This window comes from Halichoeres trimaculatus, unplaced genomic scaffold (assembly GCF_033239565.1).
Source record: "Halichoeres trimaculatus isolate MK-OKI-2021-1 unplaced genomic scaffold, fHalTri1.1 fHalTri1_scaffold_11, whole genome shotgun sequence".
Classification (NCBI taxonomy): Eukaryota; Metazoa; Chordata; class Actinopteri; order Labriformes; family Labridae; genus Halichoeres; species Halichoeres trimaculatus.
Window position 1 is genome coordinate 26,198,010 of NW_027437189.1, and position 24,591 is coordinate 26,222,600.

The 24,591-nt window shown below is 41.3% G+C and overlaps 1 protein-coding gene across 6 annotated transcripts in view; it reads right to left on the reverse strand.

The window, feature by feature from the left end:
- tns2a (tensin 2a) overlaps positions 1-24,591 on the reverse strand; it is a 71,474-nt gene that overhangs the window by 20,855 nt on the left and 26,028 nt on the right. For 4 of the 6 annotated variants that reach the window (XM_074680789.1, XM_074680791.1, XM_074680787.1 and 1 more), the window contains exons 3-6: positions 24,196-24,233; positions 2,253-2,291; positions 1,801-1,842; positions 97-146 (exon numbers count right to left, since the gene is read on the reverse strand). In XM_074680789.1, the coding sequence (XP_074536890.1) occupies positions 97-146; positions 1,801-1,842; positions 2,253-2,291; positions 24,196-24,233 (169 nt within the window). The remainder of the gene's footprint in view (positions 1-96; positions 147-1,800; positions 1,843-2,252; positions 2,292-24,195; positions 24,234-24,591) is intronic. The other 2 variants (XM_074680790.1, XM_074680788.1) reach the window with 1 other exon arrangement.

Here is a 24,591-nt window from a genome sequence, read left to right on the forward strand (position 1 = left end):
CAAAAAGGAGAGCGGAGGAAATGTGTAAACAGAGGAGTAATTCCTCCTGGGATTTCAAAAAATGTTATGAAACGATCTGAGTAAGAAGTCCTTTACCTGGGGAGGGTGTTTCTCTGCTTGGTGTAGGTCAGAGACTTGGTGGAGCCCTGTGAACAATAGACACACAGATCATTTTGAGCTCCAAGCTTAAAAATATTATAAGCCTAAGGATTACTTTAAGACAACTTTCATATTCTGTTGATACAGACAATCCTTTGGATGCCATCCTAAGTGTTTTCTGGGATAAAGGCTGCATCTACCATGAGCACCATCACCCACTGTCATAACAGAGTGACCATCCGTGGGCAGCATAAGCTTACGCCCCCAAACTGACATTCATGAGTGTGGTGTGGTGGAGCTGCAGAGCAGATGACTGCATTAGAAAGATAGCATATATAGGGAAAAAAATGCATGACTTTACGTTTTGCTCAGTTGGATCTTAAAGAGATTTGAATTAGAGTTTAAAAATGTAAAAAGAAATAATAGGAGGGAGGAAAAAAAGTGAAATAGTCTGTTCATCAGCAGATCAAAAGTTTAAGACCACAGCCTTTAAAAACCAAAGTCCGCACAAAAATGTGGATTCAATGTCATTTTCTGTCAGGTACACTGTCATGACCTCCTAATGCCGAAGGCCAAAAGTTTTCTCTCTTTGAACGTGGTCAAATTGTTGAGCTGCATAAGCACGGCCTCTCGCAATGTGCCATTGCTTCTGAGATTGGACGCAGGGTTATGGAACTAAAACCTCAAGTACTAGACCCACAGAAATTTTACCAGCAACAACCCAAGTTAAGGTGGTTACTGGTGTCTACAGAAGCCCAATAACAATCAGGTGGCATCTATGAGAGAAGGGGTTTAGGAACAAAAAAGGCCTTTTAAACTTCACAAAGAGCACCAAACATGGGACATTTCAAGGTGGAAAAAAGTTTTATTCTCTGATGAGAAAAAACTGAACCTTGATGGTCCTGATGGCTTCATACGTTATTGGCATGACAAGGTGATTCCACTGGAGATGTTTTTTACATGGCACAGTGGAGATGGGTCCATCGTGATCTTGGGGCATTTTCCTTCAATGGAACAAAGGAGCTCCAGGTTGGTCAGGGGCGTCAAACGGCGGCTGGCTCTGTGGAGATGTTGCAGGGGGCCTCCTTCATGACTAAGGACCCTGGTCTGTGCGATAATGACTGGTTTTTAAACAGAGGAATAACCTCACTCTTTGGGACTATCCTGTATATTCCCTGTTCTAAATCACAGTGAGAACATTTGAGGATGGATGGCGAGGGAAGTTTACAAAAATGGACATCAGTTCCAGACACTCTGTGAAACCATCTTCACCACTTGGAGCAACGTTTGTAGAAACATTCACATCAAGCATGCTGGAGCCAATATTACAAATGTGATCAACAGGAACACTGGGGCCACTCATTACTGAGTCCTTTTTTGTGAAACTTTTATCTCTATTTTAGGGGGTTTTCAGTTTTTTTTTGCTGTGGTCCTAAACTTTTGATCTGCTGGTGAACAGAACATTTTAGTTTAGTTGTTGTTTGCAATAAACTGCTCACTCACTTTTTTGTCTCATTCCTATGTCTTCTTTTTGCATTTTGTAAACTCCTGCAATTTAAAACAATAAATGTTCTCATGAAGCTCAAAGAAAGTGTTACCAGATGGTTTGAACTTTGGAGGAAAAGATAAGGGTGGTTGCAGGGAGAAAGTGTGAGGATAAGGACGACCAGGGGTCAGGATGTGAGGCTGAAGTGTGCTCACCAGGTGCTGGGTGTGCCGAGAAGGAGCGGTCCCTCTGCGCTGCTGGATGCATGAAGGAGTGGTGACAGGTCAAAAAGTTGAGAGGACAGAAGAATGTAAAGAGGAGGATGGTGAGAGGAAGTGGGGCAAAGCGGGAAAGTGAGAGGAGGGATGAAGGAGGAAAAGAAGAGGAGGAGGATGTCGAGGAAGAAAAGGAGAGTTGATTAAACAAACACTCTCTCTAATGGATAAACATTCCTACTTCCTGAAGCAACAACAAGTTTTCTCCTCAGGGTGAAATCCTGCAGGGCTCCAGGAATGAACCGAGCTCAGAGTAGACAGAGGCCTCGGCTTACTGAGCAGAATTCAGCAGGAGGAAACCATACTGTGGTTTCTGGGAAACCATACCTCGTCACTGAGACACACATACAGGATACTGTTGAGGAATAGAAAAGTGTGTAACAAAGACTTACCAGATCATTGGAGGGTGCTGGGATGCAGGCTGAGGTCACCTAGAAAACACAAAGGCAGGCAAGTTTTAACACAAGAGTGACTCACACTCATAAAACATCACTCTTTTGAGCTTGAGTTCTGCAGAGGAGATGAATACCAGAGAACTATAAGTCAGACATAAAACAAAGATGGGGAATTCCAGCACAAAACATCCTTTTTGAGCCTGGAGTCAACCTAAAGTCAACTGAACATCAACAAAAATGGGTCAGAACAGAGAAAAGGAGCATGTAATTTCAGAAATTGGATCATTTTAATCAAGTATCTCAGTTCAGCTCATCCCAGAATGAGATAATATTTCACTGATATCAGCTCAACAGGATGGCTTTTTAAGGCCAGACAGACAGAGGACGATTCCTCAGGAACATGATGATGTATTGAGAACAAACACTGTCTGTTAAACCACTCGATATGCTTAAGTGCCACATAAATGAAATCAACTAAAGCTGGAGAGTGTTTATACATGTAAAGTATCTGAAAATGTGAAGCCAAATGAAGACACAGCTGGAGGAGCAGCGGGACGGAAACACACACAAACAGACAAATCCAACTCCCATGTCTGTTTTGGGCCTACGGGTCAATGAACTGTGACCAAAGGAAGCAGGGGCTGAGCAGCAGCACTAATGAAGGGGCTGAGGGTCCACAGTCATACTTACGTAACACACACGTGCAAGCAAACACACACACACATATAAAGCAATGTTCCCACTACTTAGCCCTTTTTGGCCTGTTTATTTGGATACAGGAAAAGGGCAAGGGCTTGTGTATATCTCATTGTGCACAAAGGGGAAGTCACACAGGTCCTGAACTTGGGGGTGTGTCACCACAGTGTGTGTGTGCGTGTGTGTGTGTGTGTGCTGGTGCACTCCATGTTAATCATTCTGTCTTGATTTTTTTGACCATGAAGCTCAGTCTCTGATTTGTGCTTGTAGGAAAACAACAGACATCAACAGGAAGGCAAAGGAACAGATAATGAGCTAAATCCAGACTTGGCGTGTTTGACAGAAGTCACAGGAAACAGGTTCATGTTGAAAATCAACTATCAAATGTCGAACCGGATACTGTCCCTGTGTGACTCACGCCGATAATTTATGTGTTTTTCCATCTCCGCTGGGACATGTGTCTCCAGTCTTATCTTTTGTTGTAGCTCTCTTTTAGGACAGGATTATTTTGGACTGTGTCAGGCTCAGATTTCCCTTTAAACAAAATATATGCAGCCATGATAAAAAAAAATGAAGATATTTCAGTGATAATACTGCACCCAACTTTCAGATTCAGCAATTACAAGCCCAGCTTATGAGCCAAAAATTTGCTAGATTTGGTGACTGGAAGTGAAGCAGAATCTGACTCGCTTCTCAATCAACAAAGCAAGGCTCAACTTGATAACACACTTCATATAGAATCAGTCTGCAGAAAGGGGGCTGGGAGATTTTACTTCAGCCTGTTGACACTATGGCAAAAATGTCAGCAGCTGGAGAGCTATTGGATCCCAGCGAAGATCCAGTCCTGCAATCCAGGCTACAGTCGCAGAGCTGGTGAGAGCATCTCTAACCATCAGCAGAAGGTGTTTTTTTTCTGCAGAGGTCAATGTTCTGACTTTACCCTGAGTTGAAATGTTAAACTTAATTCACTTGGCTAATAGGAACCATTGACATGGAAGGATTAAAGATTGGGGAATTGGAGTGATCACTTTGTTTTTGGCTGTTTCAATCAATTGTATCATTATTACATCAATATTTAGTGCTACTTTGTACTAAAAGGAGAATGATAAGAAGGAATGATAGTGAGTCAGTGGTTGTAGGATTTGATCCCTTGACTGTATCCACCAGTTTACAATACATAATCCCTTATGTACTCCATGCATCTTTATAGTCCTCTTCTCGGCTTTCAGTGTGCCCTTTCTTTATTACACATGGCTACTTTTTTAAGCTGATGGATTCCTCTTTCTTCAGCTTTATCTCCCTTATGATTTTAATATCCAGGGCTAAGATCGTGAGCCTCTTTGTCTTTTCCTTTCCTCTCAGCTCATTCAAACACTGGAGCTAGGAGTTCAACTACACTTGATGTTCTGCATGATGATATTCAGTCTACATAGTTTGAGGTTTGTGGGAACATTTTGTTTGGATAAAATTACATTTACAGTGTTCTGCTTTAAAGAATTTTTGGAGTCCACTTTTTTCTAACTGGCTTTCCTCTCTTTTGTTTCACAGAACGTCACCACTCCATCATTCAGAGTCAAGGGGTGTGTGTGTATATGTGTGTGTGTGTGTGTTCAAGGGTCTTATTGGGAGAAACATATTTTTGACTTTATCAGCTATGCCAGGAGGAAATTGATAGAGTCCTGGGAAACTTGAGGTTTCAAACACTTCATACTTCCACAGCACTCCTAATGGAATCTGGTGTGTTGTAGGAAAATATAAAAATTCAACAAGCTCATAACAAGTAAAATCAAAACCTTCTGCTGTCATCCGGTGGTTCCAGCTTCTCCTCATTCTTTCCCAGCCTTGGAAGTCGTCCACAATGTCTTACATTTCCAGTTATTATGACTACAGTTATCCAATTTGGACTCTACAGTCCTCCCTGCTTTTATTTCTGAGCGCAGCATGAATCAGGCTCGAGCTGGGTCACAGCTTTTACTCCCATCTATTCCTCCACATCGCTCTATCCTGTGCCCGGTGAAGGGGCCTGCAGAAGGCAGCTACTAAGCCAGAGAAAACACTACACACCAGATTCCATCTCCGCCGGCCAACACTTACGCACCAACTTCCTGCAAACAGACCTCCACCCATTCCTGTCCCTCTCTCAGACCCCTTACCTCCTTTCCTTTTTCATCTTGTTCACTCTCCATCTGTCACTTAATTTCTCCTTTCCTCCTCTTTCTTCCTCTTCCTCAATTTGTTCCCTCGATTTCTTATCCTGGTTGACCCCTTTTGACCTAACTTGTGTTTTTGCTGTTACTGTTTTCTGGTTTTCTCCTCAGGTGTGTCATCAATCTTTCTTCCAAATCTTGTGCTGTTTACGTTCTGAATATTGTTTTTCTTTCATTTTCTCCATGTCTTAACCTTTTTTTTTAACCTCGTCTTATATAAATATCTTTTTCATCTTTAATCACCCTGTTCATCTCTTTTGCCTTTAAACCTACTTCTTGTGCTAATTTCTGGCAGATTTGGACAAGAGATCACTTCTTGTCAATCTACTGGTCTTATATAATAATTTCAGATTTTAAAAACTAAGGACAATTTAATTACAAAATGACTAATCACAGGATATCTGTTTGTTTTTTAGGCTCATGTAGCTAGACTAGTGGTTCCCAAAGCGGGGGTCAGGACCCTCAGGGTTTCACAAAATGTCTTCCAAAACCCCCAATTATTTACGACCACATATTCTATCCATAACTGTAAAAGTATAAACACTAACAGGGGTTACATTTTTTTTTAAATAAATGTGGCGAGCCCGCGAGCTAGTTCAGGCAGTCAACTCGAGCAGCACTGCTATACACATACCACGTGTCTCACACGTCATAACCATCTTGCAATCACACTCTCTCAATTGGGCGGTCTATTTAAACCGGGACTCTCTCAGCCCTCTCTGCCTGTCAATGCCTTGGCTGCCCTGCGATTGTAATGCTGCATGTTTCTTTGCCGCTTGTGATTTTACCTTCTGGCTGCGTAGGTCGCGGTGTCTCTCGCCGTTTCTGATTCAAAGGGTGAGTCTCGACTTTCAAAGGCGGACGTTGGTTTATTCCTGAAACCCAGGCTCGGTCGGCGAAGTTTGCTCCATGAATGAATCATCCTTCTACATTACCAGCAAATGACTTGCCGGGCGGCCCATGCACCTCAACCTGGGAGAGCTGTAAGCCGTAGCTTAACGTTCCTGGTCAGCCTCAGCCGTTAACAGTTTTGATCATCTGCTGATCCAACAAACCTTCCCCGATGCCTCGACGCCGGGTGTCGAAGGCACAGCGAACAGCGGGCCCTCCAGGGGGAAGGTAAAGCTCCAGCTTAAGCGCGCGCTCTGCTCCTCACTCTGCTTCTCCCGAACCGGAGATCGGAGCTGCCGGATCCTGACACCTACATCGACGCGTCCCTCTGTCTTCACATCTCGGGGGAGTCTCTGATCGTCAGAAATGCCTAGTTGAATGCCATGGACTCCCTTTCTCGCCATGTGAGCTACCTGGGCTCTCCCGTGTCTGCTGTACCTGCCCCGGTCTTTCCCACTGACGCCGCAAAGGTCCCTGGGAACTGCAGTCCCAGCCCCTGCCTTGGCTCTCGGTCCCTGCTCCCTGCTGCCTGTCGCTCTTGATTCTTTGGGGAATAATTCCTGCAGGTAATCTCGTCGTGCTTTCAATTGCCTTCATAACTGATAAAGTTAAAAGTCCGCCACTGGTCCGTCATTCAAAGGACGCAGGTCTAAGCCCCTCAGCCAACACTCCTCTGCTTGTGTTGTAATTATTCCTTACTTATTTAATGTATTTTTTATATATTTATTTATTCATTTATGTATTGTCGTATCCGAGCAGACACGGGGGTTGTGCAAGATGTGGTTACTTTATCATTTAACATGCGTATTATCTTTGCTCTTATTCTGACAGGCTTTGACATTATATTGGAAAAGATTACGTTGCGTGGGTTCGGATTTGCAGACAAAAGTTTTGTAGATTGCATAAAATTCTGCAGGTTCTTGAGAATAGTGAGCCAGGTCTGTAAAACTTTTACTATGGCAGAATCTATAAGGCTTTGGGCGTTTTAAAACCTGCTTGCAGTTTATGCTCAATACAGTGAGGAATTTGTTACTCTGCCATGTTATCAGACCTCATTCTCATCTATGGTGGCTCTTTCTTTGAGCACCTCAATCTTTCAGCCAAGATGTCGTGGACATTCAGAGATTCGATTCAGGGTATCTGCAAGGTATTAAAGCCTTTAATCATAAAATCCAATAATTTGAATTTAAGATCTTAAATGTCTTAAATCCTCTTTTTTATAAAATGCCTGAATATGAATGCTAAGAGCTGAAATGTATGACATTTTCTCTAAACAAATAAATAAAGAAATAAAAGATAAAAGCAAGTTTATCTTGGCAGCAAGGCAATTCAGTGTCAGTTAAACTAATAAATAAATAAATAAATAATAATAAATACATTTATGAATTATAATATTTTTAAAAATACATAAATTAATTAAATAGATATAAGAAATGGATATAAGATACAAGAAATATGCTATACCTTCTATAAAGGTATAGAAGTAAAACAATGATAATAATAATAATAATAATAATAATAATAATAATAATAATAATAGAAATAAAATAATAATAGTTATAATAAATTAATAAATAAAACCGATAAAGAAATAGCAAAGGTATAGAGGAATAAATAATGATAGAAATAAAATAATAATAGTTATAATAAATAATAGTTTAATGATAATAATAATAAAACCATAGGCATATATTCAGTGTTTTATTGCAATGCATTCAGTTGTTTTTAATTGATTGGGAGAGGTCATGCAGTTATGACCAATTCTCAGAGTTTCATTGCTGCTCCTCTGCATGGGGGTATGTTTGAAGACAGTGCTGCTGTCTTTCACCTCTGCCAGTGCATTTATGTCAGACTGTGAGACCGGAAGAAAATTAAAATAAATAAAGAATAATAATGATTAATAAATAAATAAATGAATAAATAAATAAATAAATAATTAAAATGAAATGAAATAAAAAATAAATGATTAAATAAATAAATAAATAAATCAAAATAATTATAATAACATAAAATAAAAAATAAAAAAATAAATAAAAAAAAAAAAAAAAAAAAATCAATGCGTTGCAAATGATAATTCATTAACAGATGAATGTTGTGGAAACATCTAATTTCTGGACTCAGCCAGGGAAGTCCTTTAAAATGTTAAGAAGAATCTTAATCTGACTCTTCTTTCAATCCGTGCTCTGAATCTGTCATGTCCTATGTCTTCTTTTGCCAGTGGAAATGTGAATTGGGTTTTAAGTTATATCTATTGTGGCATTAAAAATAAAAAATAGAAACAAATATAATACTCATGACAATTAAAAATATAATAAAAAAAAAAATAATTATTATTATTTATTAATAAAGATAACAAATGAATGAATACAGGATGATAATAATACACAATAATAATAAATTTAATTATAAATGAAAATGATATATTTAAAAAAAAAAAAAAAAAAAAAAAAAAACCTGTTGAAACTTCAGAGCCTATTTCCTTGACCTCACAAGCAGGCTTTACTGGGTGTAAAACCTGAGACTCTCTCATGACTTCTCTTTGTCCGATAACTGTTACAAGACCTGCCGGCCCCAGAATTCCAGCCAAATTCATGTCTAGCTCTATAGATCATTCTTAAAGGGTCAGGCACCTTTTTCTTCAGGATATGAGTTCCCTGTTTGTTTGTTTGTTTTCTTGCAATGAAAACATTTGCATTTCCTAATTGTTAAATAATGCCTATGTGGAGTTGGTGTGCAGACAGCCACCCTCGCTCTGTCTTTCAGGAGGCTCACTCCTGCTGAAGAGGAATTAATAGGAAGCATCTTTCAACTCCGGTGACGTGCCGGCTCTTTCCAAAGCTCTGTTTATTCTCCCCAATCGATGTTTTGTGAATCATCTGAGTACTGGTTTAGTAAAAGATTTTAGCAGTCCTGTGCTCTTTAAACAACCTTGTCAAATTCTCAGTAAGTTAAGGTCAAACTCCCTTCTCTATTCGGAGCAAGAGCTATGGTGTTGCCACAAGGAATGTTCAATGAAGTTATAATAATAATATAGGTTTCATTAGATCTCTCTTCAGTTGCAATGACTTTGTGGAGACTTAAGATTCTCTCTAGTTTTTAATGACCCTGCTCCATTAGTTGGTTTTGGGGGATTCTTTATGGTTAAGGGTTTGCTCGTCTGGATTTAGTTTTACATTAGATGCTCAGATTCTTCTTGGGGACCCTTCCATTCTGCTGCTCTCAATGACTTAAGGCATATCCTACAAGCAATGATAAAGAATGCCCCTCTTTAAATCACTGGTGCACAAGTCAGTGTTGAGATTAAGACCTATTTGACTTCTATTGTTCTTCTTCCAGAAGCAGTTCTCTTCATGGCTTTATAGTTTCTCAGTGGCAAATCCAAATCTAGGCCTCTCCTTTATTATCATTTGAGCTCACTATTCTGATTCAACTTAGAAGAGCACATGTGTTCCATATTCTTGAAACTCTGTCAGATCTTGTCAATGGTTATTGCTGAAACTAATACCATTGTTTGTTCTTTGTTTTTATGATGGAATATTGGCATTATCATCCCTCAACCCATCAATCGTCCTCCTGTTCATCATCGATGGTCACAACCTATGATGAGATCCTGGTTCTCCAAAAGCTGCTTGCTCTCTGCCTGTGCTACTGCCTGCCAGACGAACTCCAGCCCCCTCAGTCCCTGACGATCAAGGATGCCCATTGCTGCTCATCTGCCTGCCTCAACACTCAAATCCCTGGGTTGCTAGTTGTCTTCTGCTAGCAATGCTATGATGGTTCTCAAGAGATCCAGCTTGCTCAAAAGCCCTTGAACTTCTGCTTGAAAGTGTTAATGAAAGAAAAGTTGGATTTACTTGCTGCTTAATACTGTCAATGCATATCAGGTGGTTTGCTGGGTTAAAGAAAGTATCTAATAAATGCTATAGGTCTGCATCTTCAACGTAGAATGTTCCCTTTGCGGCCACAGTGCTATCAGAGAATGGCCTCACATAGTAGAGAACGCTAGATAGTATATTCCCCGACAGGCGCTGTACTGGCGGGGAATGGCCTCACGGCGGCTGGTGCCATGGTCACACATAGTAGAGAACACTAGATAGTGTATTCCCCGACAGGCGCTGTACTGGCGGGGAATGGCCTCACGGCGGCTGGTGCCATGGCCACACATAGTAGAGAACACTAGATAGTGTATTCCCCGACAGGCGCTGTACTGGCTGGGAATGGCCTCACGGCGGCTGGTGCCATGGTCACACATGGTAGAGAACACTAGATAGTGTATTCCCCGACGGGCGCTGTACTGGCGGGGAATGGCCTCACGGCGGCTGGTGCCATGGTCACACATAGTAGAGAACACTAGATAGTATATTCCCCGACGGGCGCTGTACTGGCGGGGAATGGCCTCACGGCGGCTGGTGCCATGGTCACACATAGAAGAGAACACTAGATAGTATATTCCCCGACGGGCGCTGTACTGGCGGGGAATGGCCTCACGGCGGCTGGTGCCATGGTCACACATAGAAGAGAACACTAGATAGTATATTCCCCGACGGGCGCTGTACTGGCGGGGAATGGCCTCACGGCGGCTGGTGCCATGGTCACACATAGAAGAGAACACTAGATAGTATATTCCTCTACAGGCGCTGTACTGGAGGGGAATGGCCTCACGGCGGCTGGTGCCATGGCCACACATAGTAGGCTCTACATCCTGGCCCAGGCTCCTAAATTTTGTTTTGGGGGATTATGTTCACTATGTTTTGCTCATCACTCCTCAATGTCACCATGTAAATTTATTGTGAGGGGTGATGAGGCCGGAGCCTGGACGCCAAACATAAAATATATTTGCTGCTAAATAAACAATTCAAACGTGAGTTGTCTGACTGAAATGTGGCGAGCCCGCGAGCTAGTTCAGGCAGTCAACTCGAGCAGCACTGCTATACACATACCACGTGTCTCACACGTCATAACCATCTTGCAATCACACTCTCTCAATTGGGCGGTCTATTTAAACCGGGACTCTCTCAGCCCTCTCTGCCTGTCAATGCCTTGGCTGCCCTGCGATTGTAATGCTGCATGTTTCTTTGCCCCCACCACCACCCCAGCAACCACCTGCAGGCTCCGGGGGGGATTATGTTCACTATGTTTTGCTCATCACTCCTCAATGTCACCATGTAAATTTATTGTGAGGGGTGATGAGGCCGGAGCCTGGACGCCAAACATAAAATATATTTGCTGCTAAATAAACAATTCAAACGTGAGTTGTCTGACTGAACTACGCAAACATAACAAGTTTTACCTGTTTTCTACATTTCTATGTTGCCACAAGACTGCTGAGGTGGCCAAACCAGGATAACAACAGCGTCAGTGGAGGCAGATCAATCAAAGAAACATCGCAATGTGAAATAAGTAGTCTTAATTTTACCTTCTAGTCTGTTTCAGGCTGGCTCGTTGGTTTATTCACATAACAAGTGGTCACTGGTCTCCAGCTATCAACAGTGAAGCTGAGACTCAGCCTGACTGCTAATGAGATCTATGGATGTCAAGCACTGTATGTTTTTTTTACAATGGAGCGGGCTGGGGGATGGTCTAGCGGAGCGGAACTATCCTCTGTAGATCTTTGGATGACAGATCAGTACAGATTATGACAATGGCTACAACTTGCAAGTCTGACAAGTTCAGGCAGATCACACACAAATAAAGTATGTGTGGTGATTAGGGATGGGTACCTTTCACATTTGAAACGATACGGTACCGATGCCCGGTACCTGGCAATCAGTATCGGTACTCAATGGTACCCATTTTCAGTACTTTTGTGTGTTTATGTGGTAGAAAATATCAATTTTTCCAGTAATAAGATGTAATTTCTTTTAAATTTAACATATTTATTCTTCTAATATAAACCTGTAATGCTGTGTCCATGTCCAGCACAGAAAATCACCTACTTTTTCACTCCCTCACAGTCACAAGGATGTGTTTAGGTACCTAAACATGGTACCTTTTGATTTTACATGAATCGGTACTTGGTATTTTTGACAGAATTCGATTGGTACCTATAAAAGTACCTAAGTCGGTACCCATCCCTAGTCGCGATCGTGAGAAAAGATGACAGGGATCATGGAAGGGATCAAAAGATGGAGCTTCAGAGACAAGCAGTAAAAACTAATCAAAGCTTATAATGGACTCATTTTCTCTTTTTTGGGGGGGTCAAAAACGTACTTTTGGTGAAACAGGCCTATGTTCTACTGTTGATTACTAAAGAATGAAAAGAGGTTGAAATAAACTCTTTAATTCTTGGTAAAAGAAGAGAGTCCACATTTTCCTTTGGTAGTTTTGGTGTCACAGAACAAAATATTGTGTAAGTCTTGAAAGATTGGTCAAAATGCTCTAAAACAGCTGGCAGTAAAGGGCTCCTTGTTCTGAAAACAGCAATGGGTTAATAATAAAATGAGAATTTTTGTTGCAATAGTGGACAGCACCACTTTCTAATCTGCAGAAACATTAAACAACTCTTAAACAGCCAAGATGAAAGAAGGTGAGCTGAGGAGGTCTGTCTCAAAACGCAAATCAGAGTGCAGTTATGGTTTACCCATTACCAGACTCATAATCTAACCAACAGGCTGCAGCTTGTTCTGATATTTATGGTACTGAAACACTGATAAGAGCTTCATTTACACATGATCATGTTTTGATCCATTTAGATGTGAAAATGTGACACTGAAACGTATTCCATGAGTTTGTTTTATTATCACTGTCATGCAAAATTGATGTCATAAATTAGGATTTGTCCTCAAAAACCGCCCCTCTGAAAATAAGTCTTAAAAAAGGGGGGCTTTTATAAACAAGGCTGTTCTGTATTTGGACTAATGAGGTATTGGAGAGGCAAATTTCACTCCACTTTTAATCTTAAGTTGATACCTCTAAGTTGTCCAGTGTTTTCACAGACACAGATCAGGATGGCAGCTGAGCGACTGTTTGTGATCCTTTTACAATCCTTCCTCTCACCTACCGTGTTACCTGGATCCCTTCTTATTCACTGCTTATCTTTCCTCAACCACCATTGTTGCTCCTAAACCTTCACGGTCCCCTGCATGTGAAGTGTCTTACATACACAGGGTCATAGGTTTGATCCCCTGTGACAATCAGAAACTAAATATCCTTGAAAACAGCTCATAAGACGCTTGTTCTAACTTGCTGTCGACCCAAGTGTTTAGGTGTTTTTTCAGAGAAACCACTGCTGCTGTAACTTGAGAGTAAAAAAATTATACACATTTGGTCTGTTTTCTTACTTCTACATGAATAATGTCTCCTGAACTCTCTAAATCATGTTCCTCCTCTCAGGTGGGTCCAGCTGGTGGCATTCACACAGCTTTTAGTCCCGTAACCCTCGCCTTCCTTCTTCTCGGCCCTCTCCCCTCCATCTCCATCTGCCGTCCCTCTGTCCTCGTCTTCCTCTGTGTTGGTTTTGTTTGTGCAGCAGTGGCCTCGGCTCCTCCAGCTCTTTACATGCTCTTTGATCCATCAAAGCCTGGAGAAGCATGGCTAATGGATAATGCACAGCTCTCCCTCTGCCCAACGCATGGCTTAAGAGCTGTGGGCTCTGTGAGGGATAACTAGGGGGTGAGGTAGCTGCCTTGGTATGTTGTTAGTGTGAGAAACTGGTTTGTGAGGGAAGTTTGTGAAGGACCTGTGTGTTTCTTAAACAAGGAAAAACAGAAGAAAGAAAGAGATATAGATAAAGATTTCTTCACAGCATAACAAACTAACAGCACCATGCTAATGTTTACGATACAAATATCATCTAATGTACAGCCTATGAGGCTCAGAGGAATCAGTTCAGAGCTTAGAAAAGTGCTCCCTAAATTCAAGGAAGTATTTTTAAGGATTGTTCTGGTTGTTCTAAATCATGGGGGGAGTTGGCAGGAGCTCTGAGTTAGCCATTAGCTCAAAGAGTTGATTTGGTTTCCACTCATTTCAATTTATTTAGAGGACTTTACATAAATCACACAGCTCCAGCTCTCCACTGTAAAATGTTGAAGACTATAGACACTTTAAAGGGTTATAACTTGTGTAATCTAACTGCATGGCAGTTTTCTTTTTTTTTCATTTACAGAAAGTGAAGATCTAAGAGATCATCTGTTTTTGCTGCTTGACAGAATAGTTAAAAGAATCCTGACTGGTAAAAATATATTGTCGCAAAGAAATTAACACACTTTAGGCCTCATCTACAACATGTTACCAACTGAGGCATAATACTGGGGTGACGCAATCCACTGGTTGATGTTCAGTTGTAGGTGGTAACAGAGGTCTATAGAGGAGAGGGCAGAGATATGTGGCTTTGGAAATGACAGATTGGAAAAGGGTCGTGTCTGTGTGTGAGCTCCCATATACCTTCATGCAGCTTTATTCATAGTGCAGACATGTGGCTGTCATACACTGGTTTCAAACTGACTAGTATGTTACCAGTGTGTACGGATTTTGTCAAAAATTAGTCTTGAGTATGTAAAAAGAGCAAAGTCTGCAGAAAAATTTGCAAAAAATGACCAACTATCAGCAGGAAATCCTTAGTATGCCACAGACAGGCTGTTTTCCAAACCACCTTCTACAAATGAATGTAGTAAGCAATGCATACTGCTGCTTTTGCATGTAGTCTGACTGTTCTGTTGGGTCTTTGCTTCAACTTTATCATAAATGTACAAAACGAACCATAGGTACACTATCAATATGTGTCTGCCAGATGGAGTGTGTAACATAACTCAAGCAGTGGCGAAGATACATGATCAATACACTACCATAACAGATCAGTTACATTATTATGCTAATAAAATCAAGCAAGAGAAGAAAATGGTTATTATATTTCTGTGAAAACCTACTTCTATATAATCTTCATATTGTTTGAAAAAAGTCAATTAAGTTGTTTAAATTGACTTATGTGAATTTTTTAGAAGTAAACACCTCTTGACAAAATGTGAGAAGATTGACTCGGGTTTCTTTCGCATAACTTCACCTCATCATAATGTAAATGTCTTTAAATGGTAGACATTTGCTTAACCTGAATGCCACCTGCATAGACAAACAGCATTAGTGCCAGCATTGCGGGAAACAGTATGCAAGGTAGACTGAAACCCTTTTCGATCAGCCTATTTTTTCTTGGAATGACTTTGTTAGTGATGATTTCTGGGCTGTGGGAACACAGGACCTAATTGTCTGTGCAATGACCCCAGGAGTTTTTGACATACTGTAGATTTCACCCTTGTTTTACAGACTCAATTTCCACCAAACCAGTAGGCATTGCCAGTATCATAACAATATGGAAAACTGCCACAGTTTACCTTGCATACTGTTTCCTATAGCACAGCGCTAGTGTTGTTCTTTTCCTGTGGTTTGCGGGTGACAGTCAGCTTTAAGTTAATCACCTCCACTTACTGTGTTACCAGTACGATCACAATACTACAACACTAAACAGTCAACAACAGTCTGTTACATTTACAGCGAAGAAGCACTAAACGAAAACTGGTGAATTTTGCTAATTCTAATTTGATACCGAGGGGATACCAATCTTACAGGTAGCTGTTTGTTTCATTGAAAATTATTTGGGTCCATATAAACTACATGCTACATTCAAAAGAAGTAGGCAGTTTGTAGTACCTACAACATTCAAAAGTCATTTGTGGTAGGTGGTTTTAAAAAAAGCTAACTACTCTGTGACAGACACTACATGTAGGAGGACCAAAGCCAGGGGTGGATGTAATCACATTTACAACCCTTGCTAATTGTCCCCATGATGCAAATTTTTTTACCCACACTATCTAGACTCTTCTGTGTACAAAGGGTCGTAGTTCTCTGAGAGGGGCTACAAAGATCTGCTTGTCACTCCATCTGTGAGCTCCAGATCAAACCATCTGGTCCTCGGTCACATATGATCACAGCGCTCATGTAGCATTTCCTTTAATGGTCAGCCTCAGGCTTAATAGCATTCCCATTCCTTAAAATCCCTGGAGAGAGCCAATCAGAGGGCTCTGATGAAAGCTGTAACGAATCAGCAGTGAAAGACTGTGCTGGCTGTGACCTTGTGCTTTCATCTTCATCATCATCACCAGTGAAAGAGAGCTCGGAGCACACACACACAAACTGTAAAGTGGATGGATCACTGCAAATATACAAATATGCTCTCTTTTCGTCTTAAAGAATGGGAGATATAAAGGGTATGAAACTCAGACAAATGACTCCGTGAGGCAAACATATAAATGAGATCAGAAACCACTGCCATGACTATCAAAAATTACATATAGTTACCACTTGTGTTAAATTTAAGGTGTGCTGATGTGAGATGACTACCCTGTGCATACACTGACATCCTGAGCTTGGACAAAACCTACTTTGAGTCTAACTTTGTCATGTATGCCTGGCAGTCCAATAAGCAGATGGTCCCTTTCCCCTAAACCTGCAGGACTCATTGAACAGCCGGTCTGAGACTTACCTGGCTCAGTTTCATAACTGCACCTCAAATGGACCCCACATGCCTAATGCCTCTTAATCATGACAAGGTGGACTTTATGGGAAAACCAGAAAGCTGCTGGCCTAACATGAGGGGACCTCGAGGCCACGGCTGAGCAAAATCAACACCCATAGGTAAAACATTTGAATCCTCTGGATTTAACCAAGGGGTTGCATATCACAGATTTCTGTACGTGAGGTAGGCTAACAAAGCGTGTTTTTCCTTTGTTTCCCTCTTTCCCTCTCTTTGGCTCTTGTTCCCACACTTGTTTTTGACCCCATAAGGAAAGAAAAGGGGCTCTGTCTGTCCGTCTGTCTGTCACCGTTTGGTTTTCCTCTCCAAGCAGCTGAGCCGGGGTATGAAGCCATCAGACGTCACATGGGCCCCTGTGGTGGAGCTTTAATGACCGTGTGGGATGCAATTCCCTGTTATGGAGCTATACAGATGGAGAATGTGCACATGTTGCCTGTACGGTGAGTCTAGAGGAACATAAAGAAGGCCTCAGTTGTGTTCTTATGCACCATCACCATCTTCCCATCTTCCCAAACCAAACACGGGCAGAAAGCTTGAAGCTGGCCAGAAATAAACACGGATAAATAAACAGAGCAGGAAGTTTTGGGAGGGATGAGACTGGGAGACATCAACAATGGAAAACTATCGTGCGAACCAACACAAGGCATCATTACAGATCCCCCCTCTCTGTGTGCTTTCTGTGGTTTGAGCCTCCCTGTCATCTATTCTCATGATAAGAAGCCACAGTTAACTCTCCAAAGCACGAGGCCCCGCCTCGTTCTATATCTGCAGCATGCTTCGCCCTTAACAGTGTTTACTATATGGACAAAAATGCTTTTACATTCTTTAGACACAAAAAGCATTGTCAGTGGTTTCTTTAGAGCCCATCACCCTCAACAATCCACAGCATAAAAAACTCTGTGGTTCAGGTTCAGGTCTTGGTTGCTTTCCAGTCCTTTTTTTTTCTCTTATAATAATCACTCCCTTTAACTGTCACATAAACTTTAAAAAAACGTTTTCGTTGTTCCAAAATGAAATGAAGTGACTACATTCAGGTCAACAGGTCTCATTTCAAAGTGTAGTTTCACCAGAAGTTGGCTGTGATGACAACATTTACCTGCTTCATGCTTCACGCTTAAACCAGTAATGAATTGAGTTGCTTTGGCCATCTGACCAGTCTACAGGGGGTAAAATCAAGAGATCTTCATAGTTTTAAGCCTTTTGGACAAGTCTGTACTTTTTGGCATTGTTTCATACTCTCTGGAGATAAATGCACAGATTGCAATCCACACAGTGAGGGTCAGCAAATCAGTCATGTGAGTGAAATTTCTGCTGTCTGAATTGATTAGTCAAAGGCATTACATAATCTTTTAAGTTCTTTAAAGGATGGGCAAGTTTTTAAGCAGTCGAATGTCCATACAGCTCTCTAAATGCACTATTTCTGATTGTGCAAAATTTATTTAAAAAAACACATGACAAGAAGTCACCAGACTTTATTAGAAGGAGACATCTCTGGAAACCCTACAGGGCACTTTTTCAGATGTGCGGACTTAATTAGACAGGTAGATGACATGTGGCAAATCAAAGGAGGAAGTAAAACGTGCATCGAAAACCCCTTAATGGTTCTCAGAGAGGGGTGATGAATCCAAAGATGACAAATACAACGTTGAGCCGCTCTCAGGGAGATTAGAGGTTTGTGTCACCATATTGTTTCGGTAAAGACATTTTAACTGTTTAAAAAAAGACCTCCTGGGATTTTGTTGTAATTTGGATTAAAGTGGAAACCTTCTGTGACTCAGTCTGTGTCACATCTAAAGACTTTTAGAGAGATATACAAAAGATCTCTTCCTGTTAGAGTCAGGACAGACCAAACCCACCAGCCAATTAGTGTGGCTTATGCCCCCACTGGTACCCTTACACACACACACACACACACACACACACACACACACACACACACACACACACACACACACACACACACACACACACACACACACACACACAATCACGCCCTGGCGTTGTCCCAACTTGGCTAACTTAGCTGTCATGCTTATGGTTTTAACTCTCATCAACATCGTCCACCCACTCCTTCATTCCTTGGTTATACTCCCGCACACACACACACAGACACACACACGCACTCACAGCTTGAACTCAAAACACACCAGCCTATCTCGGCAATTACCGGAGCTGTCTGTGATAAAGTGGCGACTCCGTTTGACAGAAGAGACAACCGTAGTCTCTGAAATGTTAAAACGATACAGTTGGATCTCGTTATCTGAATGGCTCGAACTGACTGCTCCAAGATTTGGTGAAGTTCAAGGTCGACGGGACGGGAACCAGAGGTCTGAGCTCAAGGCCGCAAAAATGTAACCAGGGATTTCTCTCTGTTGATGCCATTAAACTAAACTTTATCCTGAAAGGAGCTGAAATTCCAGCTGTGGCAGACGTGTTCTAAAATCCATGAGTGACATGTTCCTATAGCAACAATCAGGAAGTCATGTGACGATGAGGTTCACATATGAAAGGAAGTCTGTGGGATGAGGGGCTTGTTAGGTCAGCTGTCGTGTTGAGCTTATGTTGGGAAACACAACATTACTCCATCATTCCAGCTCCTCATCACTTCCTTTGTTTTGTTTCTGTAAGCCTGAAAGAATCCAGCCTTATTAGCACCGTGGCCTGGAGGAAAATAGTTCCAGTAAACAAGTTAAAGGGTTTGAATGGTTTTTATACTGTTGTTTAGTTGATCTGTCCTCTGTCTAAAAAGCTTTTTCTTTTCTAAAAACACAGAGAAGGAGAGGATGTGGAGTCCTGATGAAAGACTTTCATGTTACAGAAACATCAAGGGTCATGTTGATCTTCCTCTCATCCCTGTTTCCTCCCCTTCTTCCATTCCATCTATCTGTATTAAACTGTACATCCTCTTCTTGTAAAGAGGAGCAGACGCTTCAAACAGTTCATGTCAGATGTTTTTTTTTCAGAGGATAAGGACGATAGACGAGTAGGAATACTGATACACAGAGGATGAGCAGGGATTGTAATTACAGTGATATGCAGCTCTGCAATGCCAGCAGACACCATCTGTACAACCACTTATCATCCAGACATGTTTCCTGTCAGAACCATAGACTGGGCTGTGGTGATATCAAATCTGTAAGTCTGTCAGTGAAGACGTAAAGAGAAACAACAAGGGACTGTTAAAGTTTTTATGGGGCTTGAATCAACTGCAGATCTGTGCAACTGTAGGATTTTCATTTGTTGTAGGTTGGATGTAAATGTTTGTTGTCACAATCAAAACAGGTCATTAAAAGTAAATATAGAAAATAAACTGAATGAAACATGAATACAAATCAGGAACATATAATATAGATTTTTCTGAACCAATAATGTTTAAAGCACAGCTGGCAGTCCAGTGCTCTAAGACATGCCTGTAATGTGTAACGTTAGTAAATCCTTTCTTACTTTTGTTTTCTTGATTGCTGCTGTGACTCCTGAATTTCCCCTCTGGGATAAATAAAGTACTTTCTATTCTATTTTCTATTTTTTTATGTCCTGCCAGTCATCTACCAAGCAGAGCTAACGTAACCTCACTCTTCATTTTATTGATAGACTCTCAAGTTTGAACAGACCACTGCATAATAACTGCTGACTGTGAGTTGGAATGAACATTATCACAAACGGTTTAGCCCCTGTTTTATAGCTAATTAGCCTTTAGCTTGGGCTGTATCACTCTCCTGTTTAGCTTTCTTCTGCTCTTCTGTCCTTTTTCTGTCTGACAGTGAAGCTCCTGTGTCCACCATCACTACAAAATTAATCACAGAAATCATTTTCAGCAGAGAAAAACACAGATATCTGTGTATTATCTCTTCTAACTACTAAACTTTGTCAGCCGGTGTGGTGTTGTCATAGAGGCCTTGACTAAAATAATAAATCAATCGTATCAATAGTAAATCAATCCGGTCCTGGTCGACCTGAACTGGAAGCTAAAAAGTAGCAATTTAAAATAACCTGAAACCAGCAATAAACCACACAAAAGTGTGGATTACAATCAGGCATATATCTAGAAGGGAGACTTTTTCAAGATCACTTTCAAACTCCTCACAGCCCCTTTAAAGACATGCACCAAAGAATGCTGTGTTTTTCCGGGGTCTGGGACAGGTTAATGACATTTCAATTTATTTCAATGGGGAAAATTAAATATTTTCTATAACTTGATAATACTAAGGCCAACAGTATGCTTAATAAGGTGTGTGGCTGATTTGATTGACAGGTGGGCATGTGGTAGCTATCAGGTGACGAGGCTGTGGCTTTAATTTTGTTTTTAGGAGTGTTTCAAGATTGGCCAAAAGTGAGTAGGAGCGGCTGTGGTAATCATCATCAATCGTCATCTTTTACGCCTTGTCAGAAACCAACCTCAGGTGATGTCACTGACACCACGTCTATGTTTTATACGGTCTACATTTCTCTCCTTATCAGCCGTACACCCGGTGACTGAAGCAGCCTGTGTGATTTCGTACTGAAGGGTTTCTCCTGTGTCACTCTGTTTGAGAGCGGAGCAGAAAGTCATTGAGTGTTTGCCGACCAGCGGAAATTCCTCCTCTGTCTAATTAGACCGACATGCCAGTGAAGTCGTCACAGGCTGCATTTCTCTCATTTTAATCCTTCCTCCTCCCACTGTTCCTCTCACTCCCCTCCTTCAGCGTCTCTCCCCAACCCTCCGCAGCACATCTCTCTGCCTGGTGACCCCTCTCATCCTCCCCTCCCACTCCCAAATTCCCCGTGGACTCAATTTTCCTCTTAGGATCAGAGATAAGGAGAAACTGTGTTCTGAGAGGAGAACATGCTGGAATAAATCTGTCCATTGCCCCATGTTTATGTGTTTTGTGTGATTGAAAATAAGATAGTCTGTGTGTTTTAAATAGCACAGAGACAGGTCAGCTGGGTGCTGATGACCCTGTGGGCGAAAGAGTCGGGAACAGAGAGACAGAGGACATCAAAATGAAAACAAAACATGAACTGTCCCCGCTCTGGGATCTGGTCGTTCTCTCTCAGAGGGGAGTTTTAAGTAGGAGAGGGTTTTCCAAAAGATGCGGAGCAGACACACGGACCAATTCTACACGATGTAATGAGATGATTTGTCACACAGCAACAGCAACACCAACCGAGTGGAGATGTAAATAGAAACCTGGGGGGGAGTAGGCTCACAGATGACAGAGGGCAGATCTCCAGATGTGAGTGCACATAAACACCGAAGAGGTAAGGGGGAGCTGATTCATTCACAAGGTTAGGTAATAACTTCCAAATGTGACAGCAAGTGAGGAAAAAAGCATGAGAAACACTCAGGTAAGAGCAGCTGGTGTGGAGACCTAAGCTGATCAAACAGGAAATCACACACATGAGGCGTGTCTTTGTTTTCACCTATGCATTTTAATTTTCATTGTGCAGCGGAAAAGAACTGTCTGCCTCTGATTTCCCTCACACACTGAAAGATAAAGGCCGAGATGGACCCAGCAGCCAGACCCCCACGCCCTGTCTTATCTGACCTCTCCCTTCCTGGGCAGCACCGATGGTTATCACAGGCTAACAAGTCAACAACCAGTCAACAACCAGTCAACAACACATTACATAGTTACAGTAAGGCTGTTAAAAAACAACCTGCTCTTTTCTTGAGTTAAACTGAAGCCATGCTGGAGGAATGACCCTCGTCTTTGCCACATGCCTTCGCCCCTGGCCGTCTCTCCCTCGCCTCTTCCTTGCCAAGCCTCCCCTGGCCTCACCCTCGACCTCCTCTCCGTCACTTTGCCCATGGCTGGCATTCTCCCCCTCTGCATCCCTCTGTCTATTCATTATACCATCCCTCCATCAATGAGCCTTTCACAGAGGCAGCAGTGAGCCAGGCTTGCAGCTCCGGCTGAGGAATGTAACTGAGAGGCCTTCATATTAGAGATCCTGAGACTTCTGCCCTTGTGCAGACTCTGCCTTGTATCTTTTACCTCTCAGGTTTAACAATCCTGAAAACAGCTCAGAGGATTGATTCTTCATGATGCATTAAGTTAAATCCACAGACACAGTGTTGATGTTGAGAAAAGCTTACTCCAAGAGGCTTCGCCAGATTAGATGGTCGGGATCTGGGCTTAACCTCAGCTTGGTCAGGTCATGGTGGCTGGCGATGCTCGCAGATTTAACCTGATGTCTCCAAATAGTTTCAAAAACTTTTTACTCAAAGCTGCTGTAAGGATCTTTAGTTTTATGCCAATGTGGGAGCTCTGTGGTAAAAAAGTGGTACATGATCAACCTATTGATTCAACAACAAGTATGTGCTTGAGACACTAAAGCTGGCCTGCGTCAACTATGGTTAATGCCTCCTCCCAGTTTCCAAACAAAGCACCATGTTCTGACCCCTGAACTTGTATCTGATCATGTAGATATGGATTTTCTATTATGACTAGAGATGTAAATTAGCTAAGGGCTAACTCTGGCACAGCTAAGTAGCTGCACATGGTCTCTTTAAAAAACAACTAACAGACTGGGTTTAAGCTGTTAACTTTGGTAAAAACACCCATAGGAGAGCGTAAAACACATTTAAACAAGAGAAAAAGATTGATTACCCATAATGGAAGTCCAAAAAAAGGAAAAAATATCCCAATGAAGAGTAAACTAACCTCAGAAGGGCAAAGTAACCTGTTGTTATGGTGTTAGCATCATTACCCACTGGGTGACACGTCTTCATGTTGGACTGTGATCATGTGTTTTACTATTAAGAGTTCAAATGAGTAACATTTGTGTATCAAGATTAACAGAGTGCAAGTGAATGCATCACAGTTCTGAACGACAGCTTAAATGTGTAATTTGCATTTCTGTTGGTGTCATAGTATTTTACGACATTTTTACCACTTTTAACCATTTAAAGAACCAGTCCCATTAAATTTTCAAATGGTGTAACCAAAAGTAAAGGTATTAAATGGCTCACTCTCCTAGACATTATGCAAGTGTACTGATGAAATAAGGTATTTGTTATGAAATATCTCAAAAGATATTTTGAATATTTCATTACTAAACTTGACAATATGGGTTTTGTTGTACTGAGCAACTCAGTATGCTGCAGACATGGATGTTTTCTATTTTTTTGGGTCAGTAGGTTTAAAATCATTTTTAATTACATTTTTACAGTGCAGTAGACTGAGAAAATCACATTCACAGTAACTTTTTTGCACAATATCCAATTTTTTATGAGAAACATTGGTTACACCAACTGATGTTTATTGGTTACACCAACTGACCACTTCTTTCACCCTCTGGCGTACTTTCGTAACCTCAAGAGTAAAGCTGTTTGGAGCTGCAACCCACAACACAATCAGTTAGAGCCAATGAAATGTGGTGCAAACACTTGTATGTTTGTCAGTAAAAGACCTCCTGCTGTCTTTCAACGTTCTATATTGTTTCTCACTGTGAAGCTGCATTCTGACACTGGACCATGGCAGTGCTAGAGCACACATTAAAATAAAAACATAAACAGTCAGTCATGTTGCTGATGGTGTTGGTTGCTTTTGCAGGTCAAACAGAAGTATCACATCTGTGTTTGTGTACCAAAAATAACTGGAATTTTCCTCTAAAGAGGCTAAAATTTTGAATTTGAACTTACCTTGGCCTCGCACTTCCTGTGTGTAGCTGTCTTGCAACCTAAAAAAAAAGAGAGGAGGAGGAGGAAAGGAGGAAACAAAACAGGAGGATGGTCGAATGAGTACGTTGATATAACATGTTGCTCAGATTTTACAAATTAACTTGTGAAGCTTTCGCTGGACTCTAAATAAGAGTTGACAGAGACCTGTTTTATGATTTTAAAAGTAGCTACAACACCGTTAATATATTTCCAATTTAAAAAAAACATGGAGAAGTTAGTATTAATCCAATTAACTCTACTTGTTAACCCACACCATATAGAAGGACACATATAGATTATGACTCATTTAAAACACCAAAGCAAGGTGTTTTTGGCTTGTAGTATTACTGCATCAAGATATAAACTCTCTTATTTTGC